The 8,538-nt window shown below is 40.0% G+C and overlaps 1 protein-coding gene across 4 annotated transcripts in view; it reads left to right on the top strand.

Annotated features, from left to right (window-relative positions):
* The window catches only part of cep128 (centrosomal protein 128), a 39,878-nt gene that overhangs the window by 26,183 nt on the left and 5,157 nt on the right, over positions 1-8,538 (top strand). For all 4 annotated transcript variants that reach the window (XM_020618117.1, XM_020618118.1, XM_020618116.1 and 1 more), the window contains 4 exons: positions 1,842-1,901; positions 3,206-3,398; positions 6,011-6,060; positions 7,582-7,605. In XM_020618117.1, the coding sequence (XP_020473773.1) occupies positions 1,842-1,901; positions 3,206-3,398; positions 6,011-6,060; positions 7,582-7,605 (327 nt within the window). The remainder of the gene's footprint in view (positions 1-1,841; positions 1,902-3,205; positions 3,399-6,010; positions 6,061-7,581; positions 7,606-8,538) is intronic.

Here is an 8,538-nt window from a genome sequence, read left to right as displayed (position 1 = left end):
TCGCTGCACAGTGGAACGGTGCACCACCACTCCTGAGTCTGCTAAATCTTCCTGGAGGTTTTTTGCAGGCAAATGGGGGTTTTGATTTGTCTTTCTGACCAGCATACAAGCAGTTCTGTCCAAGAGTTTTCTTGGTCTTCCAGATCTCATCTTGACCTCCACAGTTCCCCTGACCTGCCATCTCTTAATTACTTTTCTCACTGTGGAAACTGCAAGCTGACAATGCTTTGCTATCTTCTTGTAGCCTTCTCCTGCCTTGTGGGCATCAATAACTTTCATTTTCAGGGTCTTACACAGCTGCGTAGAGGAACCCATAGTTGTTGGGTGTCCGCAAGTGTGTGCACAAGGTTTGAAGAGTCAAAGTATTTGTACAGCTTTGAAATTGGCATTTACTAATGACAGCTGTTGCTGTGCATCAGATCTAACGAGCTGATTAAGGAACTCTTAAGAGTGCCCAAACATTTGCACCGTGCCATAATATAGTTTTTATTTTTTATTTTTGTTCAATTTATGGCATAAGAAGTAACTATGCATCACTGTTTGCTGAAAATATTGTGCATTTTTTCCATTTCCAAGAGAGACTGTGTTAACATCTGTTCAAATAAAAAATCACCAAAATCTGTTATTTATCAAGGGGTGCCTAAATTTTGCATGAGACTGTACATCCCCTCCCCCCTTTGTTGGTATAATGCAGGGCTGTTTTAAATCTAAATGCCCACATAGTCTCATATGACCCATCAGTAAACACAGAGAAACTTCCATTGTTGAGAAAGTACGAAGTAGAAAGGCACTTTTTTCTTTTAATTGGATAAAACTGCCACTCTGCTTTATAATGGAGGCCCCAAAATAACATGCAATAAAAACTCAAGAGCCTTTCTTGAATGTCACTGCCCTCTGTCTAATTTTTGCTGTCTGCACTAACACTGTCTAACCAAGACTAAGAAAGATAACCTGCCACTCCATTTTTGCCTAAACCTAGTGCAGTGGTTAAAGTGCACCACTAATGGCCACCGTGCAGGTAGAGACCTGATTGACTATTGTACAGTATTGAGGGTACTATAATCAAGTTAAAATACCTACAAGAGGTTAAAACTAGAAGAGGTACTGTGTTTCATTGCAGGTGCTGGCATGCACATATCACGCATCGCTTCATGTGAAACAAGCAGATAATGAAGCATAAAAATACTAACCTTTGGTGAAAATTTGACATCTCAACAGTTTCATAACATTGGCGGAGGTGCACTCTCAGCTCCATGCCATCTAGTTATTAGACTGCTTATCTGTGTATCCAAGTTTATCTGAGTGTCTTTTTGTCTTAAGAGTGTGTTTTTGCATGTAGATGTGTGTGTCAGTAGTCATTAGGAGTTGACAGACTGTCACTTTGTATTGCTGATGCTGACAAGCTTGTGTGTGAATAATGGAACATACTCCCTGAGCTCATTTTTATGACACACACAACCTCTGTGTGTAAGTGTTTGTGCATGCACCGGTGTGTGTGTAGTGTCACAGGCTGTTTATCACAGGTGCACACCAATTTAAGTTGGCAGATGCCGTTATTCACAAAAGTTCAGGGTTTGACAGGAGGCTGTGCTTCTGACTTTTATCTTGTTTGTCCATCCACTTTTTTGATCACTGTTTGTTTGCTTTTTCTCAAGTTCTGTCTTTTCCCTTTAATTACTGTTTCATATGTTTTTGTCCATGTACTCAAACATCCAAAAAATCATGATTATAAATTCTTGTCTTTTTGCAAAGTACACTTTTTAAGAACAGAATTTTGTACTGCATGGTAACACTGGCAGGAAAGCTCACATTTACTTTAATTTCTCTGTTCTTTTTAACAGGCTATCTCACAGAAACCTGGATTAGTGAGAGATCCCCACCGCTGGCTAGCTGAGACGAAGGTATGATTATGACATGCAGCAGTGCTGCCTTTCTTACAAAGGATTTTTCTGAATAGTTATACTGTACATTTATGTAATCAAGCTACAAGGTTAACCATGCAGACCATGAACATCATGCTCAAGCATAGAAGATAAATGGAAGACAGTAGCATAAAATACTGTATGTGTAAATCAATAATTTTGTCTTGGCAAATGCGATATTATCATACCAGCCACATGATTGTGCAAAACCAACATTTACTGCCATACAGCCTCTGAGAAAAACATGATTTTTTTGTTGTGGAAACCACTGCTGAGTACAGTTAGCAGTGATTACAAGGAAGGGGATTTGTGACCGAATGTGTGGACAAGGACAACTGTAAATGGCACTACTCCTAAAGGTTTAGTCATAGAACAATATTTCACTGATTCCTCTATACAAGCATCAGAATTGACATTATGATCTACTTTATGAGATTCTTTTAATTGATGAAAATATGAGATGTTTTATTTAATGTGTTGCCATCTTGTCAATCTTTTCTCTGGCTCTTTTGCTAAAAAGTCTGTCCCCATTTTGTTTTATTGCAATGATGAAGTGAAAAGAAACATTTAATTATGCCTGTGGTGGTACTGCATTATATTGTATTAAATGTGTTTGCACAATTCATGGTATTTATCATCATAATGTATATTTTCCATCATAAATGCTTTCAGAGTACTATACACTTCCAAGAATAAAACATTGGAAAACAAGATAATTAGCTCCCTTGTTAGGACTTTCTAAGTTGGTAAAGTCTAGGCATGATTTATGGCTGTTGCAAGAAATATTGTACATTTATTTATATTCTCTGTTGTATTTACAGTCTTATTAGACCACTATTTTCTCTGAAATATATTCAAGTCTTTTTATCTTTTCTGAACCTGAGTTTAACACCTCATCAAAGTCAAAATGACAGAATATATTTTGTGTTGAAATAGCTTTCAAGTAAATTGTAAACTTGGACTGCTTGGACAGTACTGGAGCAGAAATAAACAGAGGAATTAAGATGTGAATTTTTCAAAAAGATTTTGACTAAACAAGGATTCTTTTAAGAACTGATCCCTTTCTTCAGTAGAAAACCAGTGGGAGTATATTTATGGTTATATAAGGACGCTAATAGGAATAGGTTGAATGCAAAGTAGCAAGGTGAAAACTGAGACCTTAGTACTAGAACAGTGACTTCCTGTTTCCCTTATATAATGCTGACTATAAGAACCTGTCAAACTCATCCTGCTTCAGCTCTTTTCAACAGATGGTGTATTGATTGTATACTTATTGCAACTAGACTAAGCTGCGGTGGCTGTGTGAAGAGGTGCGGGAGCGTGACACGAGAGAACAGCGCCTGAGGAAGCAGCATCAGCAGACCAGGGCTCAGTTGAAGGCCCTTAGGCAGAGCCGCGACTCAGAACAGGCTGCTCTCCTGCAACGCTTGGACCAACAAGAGAAGCTGCTGCACTCCCTCAGCACTGAAAAGAAAGGTAAAGAGTGTATTTAATTAGACAAATACTTTCACATTGATTTACCTCACACTTGTGTGTTGTGTATTTTCTTGCTTAAAACATGGTATTGTCATCAAAGCATGCCAGTGAGTCATACTCACGCCATATAAAATTTGTCATAGCACGGCATCATGTGAGAATAATCCGGCGCTGGATTCTTTATCAGGCAGCTAACCAGAAATCCTTAAGTTGCCCATAATTGTTGAATTTATGGTGATGAAATGGCAAGCTCTTCATGAAAATGCAGTGATTCCTTTGACTGTTTGTTGTGATTGATACACCTATTAGCCTACACATTACATGACTTCCTGATTTCTTCCTTTCACATTTACATTAAATCACACTGTCATTAAGAGCAATAACTAATGCCATGTCTTCATATCACTGAAGGGCTTTTGTTACCGAGTGGTTTTTGTGTGCTGTGTTGTTATGGATGCCTGTGAAGGTGGCAGTCTGTGCCTATCTGATGTATTGTTTTCTTTAAGACTGTGCACACAGATTGGTCTACGTTTACAGATGTTTGAGGAAGCATCTTAATGTGTGTGAACTTTGAGACTTCTGTGGAAAATTGACTTGTTTTTCCCATCCCGAGTCCAATTTTTGACTGAATTTCTCCTAATGAGCTGCAACTGCCAGAGAAGGAACAACCTGTTTTTAGTGCTTTGTTTGAGCAAGGTGAGGAAATGGGCCTAATTTGTGTTCCATTAACTGAGAGACTAAGAGTTAAAAGACTCACTGAGACCGTAGAGAGCTTTCTAACTGGACACCGTCAGGGAGACAATGAACTATCCATCATTTCACTGTATGTTTTTGCTATAATGGTAGCATATCACCATAGGGATAAGCAGCCTAATGATTCAGCCTCATCTCCACACTGCCTTAGTAAACATTGCTCCCTCTTTCTTTGGACCCAATTTGACAGTCTCCTCTGCAGGCAGATGCACTGATGTGCCCTCCTTTGTTAATTAGACCTAAGAGTGACTTTATCTGTGTATCACAACAGCTGCAAGATCTGAGATCTTATTTGAAATGAAAGTGTGGAGCAACTTTTATTGCCTGTGGTTTGGATATGGCTTCTCGGTATTGTGGCTGCTCAGTGGCTCTGTTGTATTATTGCAGAGCAGCACAAGACTTAAAAATCCCTAGCATGCCTGAATGCATATAGTATGATAAGCAGTAATGACAAAAGGCATCTGTAACACTACACTTAGCAGTGCAAATTTTCCTGTCCCCATCACAACAGATTGAACTATTTATATGAGCAAACTGGGAATTGTATTTTTATGAGGCGTGTTTTTCTTATGCAGTGTACTGTATATTATATTGGCCCTTTTTGTCTGCTCAGCTCACTAGATTAGCTAGTAATGCCTGCAGTCCGCAGAAGCCCTGTTTGATATAATTGCCTCACAGTGTATTAGTGTCAGGTTGCAGTTGCAGTCTGTCTTCAGACCTTTCATCACTAGCGGCGTGCTCTCTGTTGGCCTTTTCCTTTTGAAACAAGCCTGCACTGCATGTGTAGGCAGCTGTAGTTATGACCTACCTGAGGTTTTACAGTAGGTGACATCTGACTATGTGAGTCAGAGAACAGCACTTTGGCAGCAATAGAAGGCTACTGCTAACATCCCTTCTCTGCTGACTTCAAGGTATATTTTAACAGGCAAGCTAAAAGCAAAGGTTGGAGATACTGAAGATTTTTTCCATAAGCAGAAATTGCATTTGGCTTTTTTCAATATTACTGTCAAGAGGGTTGACCAGTGTATGTTTGTTTACATGCACACATGTTCAAGAAGGCGGAGATGAAGTCATTCCCCTGGTAGCTGGATACTGAATTTAAAAACACCTTTGAGACAAAGGGTCTGGGTGAGAAGCAAACGAGCAATCCTAGTAATATGTTTGCAGACATATTTCCAGACTGTATGCTTTCACAAAGGCAGCATCAGTATGTTAACTGTCAGTGGAAAGCTTCTCTCATTATCATGTTCTAATCAGCTGAATCATGTTTGAAGCAACTGTTTATTAAACAATAGACCAATCCAGTAAAATTTTGTTAAAACAGTTTGCATAAAGCCTTTTCTGTTCAGCTTAATGCCAAGAGTAAGTTTTGTGGCATTTGCTTAATAAAACGAAACCGGAGTATTTCCTCTACATCTGCATCTCATTAAGCAAACAGTCAGTGATTGTAATTAAAACAATTTGGGGTTGCAGTCAACAACAAACACAAGCAGAGTTTGTCTTTCATCCACCTGTTAGGGTAAAACTAAACTGTTTCAGTCGACACATTAGGATGAGTAGCTTTTATCACACACAATTAACAAAAAATTTAAAAACAATCTTTTGTGGTGTTGTTCTGGGAGGTTAAATATTTGATATTTTACTAGAAATATTTACTCATGAATAGTCTATAGATCATATGGGTATTCAGAGAATACACAACACCTGATGGAGCTCAAAATTGTACTTAGGGTACAGTACTTGAGTAAATGTTACTTTCCAGCACTGGATTTACTCGGGTCTCATTAATTTGAGATTGGACTGGTAAGTTTCTAGTGCTATCCCAACAGAAACCTCTTCTTACGGTGTTGTCATTGCAGAGCTGCTGGAGAGGAGTCGCAAGAAGGACGACGAAATGAGGAGCCTTCAGGTCAGCATTATGCGACTTGATTAATCCATATGTTTCTCATCTGGTAACCTGCACTTTAGATGGTAGACTTTAATATCCATCTGTCCTAATCTTAACTACACGCTGCCAAAAGGAGACAGCTGTTGCTCTTTGTTTATACACTGTATTGTCTTTATTTATTTTTTCTTTTTTTGCATATCTGTTTTAGTAACTATTGGCCTTTAGTCATCTGAGTCCTGTGATGCAGTGTTACAAACATTAGTACACAGCTGTGGTCCTGACAGGCTCCTTGCAGCCTTGCTTGGACAAGTAGATAATTACTGCAGACACAAGGCCTTGGAGTTTAAAAGCCGCCAGAGGCCTTGTCTATGTCTTTTGGTGCCACAGCATCTGCACTTGGCAGGGTGCCAACACCACCTAATGTGGAGTGGACTGGCCCCCAGTGCATCACTGGGCCTTTACTCCCCATTAAACGGCATAACACACACTGTGCACGTGCACACTAAAATGTCTGCTAAGCAGTCGTTCTTTCCGAACATTTTTGTGCGTGTGTGTGTGTGTGTGTGTGTGTGTGTGTGTGTGTGTGTGTGTGTGTGTTGGATACAGGTTTCCTATGTGTGGCTGTATGATGGCACCTGCCAGAGCTTGTGTGCAATTAATCAGCCCTCTCAGACCCAGCTGAGCTTTTAATTATGAAGGATGAGGCGAGAGAGATGTGGAGAGGAAAGAGAATGAAGGACGTAGATGAGTAAAAAGAAAAAAAAAAGTTGGGGGGTGGTCTGAGAAAAAGAAAAGCCATGTTACAAACCATCAGCACATTACAGGCAGAGGGGGAGAGGCAACCAGTTTGGGGGTGGGGGGAGAGCAGGTGTGTGTTTGAGTGGCAGATAAGAGTCATAGCATCACTTATGCATCGTTAGAGAGGGAACATCAGTCAGGAGCTGGATGAGCGGGCGAGAGCGGTTTGTCTGTGTGCGTGATAAGAAGCCTGCTGTGTGCTACAGACTCCCTAGCCCCTGCCTTTCCTTCCCTTGTTACCCATTTGTTGGAACTCTCTATTCCTCTCTTCTGTCACTAACACACATCTACAGTATACTGGGTTTCTCTTTGCTAATCCACCATTTTGAACAGTCACCTGGACTCACTGGGCACATACCAAGTCTTTTATATTCAGCCATGTTTTCCTTGTTTGCTTCTTTTCCTTTTGCCTTAGTTCCTCCCTTGTAAAAAGAGAGGAAAAAATTTGAGGATAGAGGAAAAGTTTTAAGAGACACAAGATATCCTTTCCTCCAAATCCTCATCTGAAGCATCCAATCCCCATCTGATTTCCAATAAAGGGGGAGGTGTTGTTCCAGCAGCCTCCTAGCTCCTTGCTTGACCAGAACGAATTCTGGGTCAATCAAGGAACAATCATATAAGAGACATGGGATGTACTCTTCCATACACACTGCGGCATTTGCTAGCTCATAATTTTTACTTTGCTATTGGTTCGTTATTTTTATATGCACATAAAGTTTATATTGTGTTTGTGTGTCTTTATAGGACCGTGTTTTGGATCTGGAGATGGTAAGGCTTGATTTTTTCAAATTATAATTATTAGTTAAAATAAAAAATAAGCCAAGTATATAATGTTTCTGGAAAACATGGAAATGGTCTCCTGAAGTTGATGAGTTTGAAATCAGGATGACTTTCAGCATGATTTGATGCAGCTGTGTAGATAGGTTCACCTAAAGCTATGGTTGTTTAGCAGCCCACAGGGTCTAACGCAGTGTTGGTAATGATTGCTTTAGTCAAGGCTCAGAGCTTTGTTAATCATCGTATGTCTTGCTGATGGGGTTACGAACCATGCTGTAGAACTCGCAGAATAGTATTGACCTCACTGTCCAAACTGTTTGTTTACCACTAACATCTTTAATCAGCTATTGGATGTCAGCCCACAATTTCTTAGCACAACTGAAAGCTTATATTGACCCAAGTGCTTTTTACTTCTCTTGAATAACAATAAATGAAGCTGTCGAAACACGCGCTGTCCATCCGTCACAATTATGTGGCCATCATTTAGCTCTTGTGAGAAAGAAGAGAAAATCCCTCAGACCACCATCAAGTCAAATCATTTTTGCTTATCTCATCAATGGCAGGATGCATTGACCCATCCTCTATTCAGCCTGGGTAGAGGGGGTTATCCAGTGAGTCTTGCTTGTATGTCAGTGCCATTCAGTATGGCAGTCAGTGTGAAGCCATGCTACAACCAGTTCTTGTGATGCTTAAATACTCCACCTGAATGGGAATGGGAAGGCTACTGAACCTTAGTGGGAGGATGAACAGAATGAAGTTTGGCCAGACTTGTTACTTGAGTGTGTTGTGATGAAGAGTCACAATTAGCTTGTGAACTGAACTTGCAGTAATCGCTGCCTCAGATCACCCTTAACTGGAAGATTGTCTCATTTCACTGAATGTTTCATCAGTTATTCCTGCCTCATTTCTTTGTTTCTCTTTCCC

The sequence above is a fragment of the Monopterus albus genome, unplaced genomic scaffold (genome assembly GCF_001952655.1).
Source record: "Monopterus albus unplaced genomic scaffold, M_albus_1.0 scaffold201.1, whole genome shotgun sequence".
In the NCBI taxonomy this organism is placed as follows: Eukaryota; Metazoa; Chordata; class Actinopteri; order Synbranchiformes; family Synbranchidae; genus Monopterus; species Monopterus albus.
The sequence above is the reverse complement of the archived record's forward strand: the minus strand, read 5'-3'. Positions and strand labels throughout refer to the sequence as shown.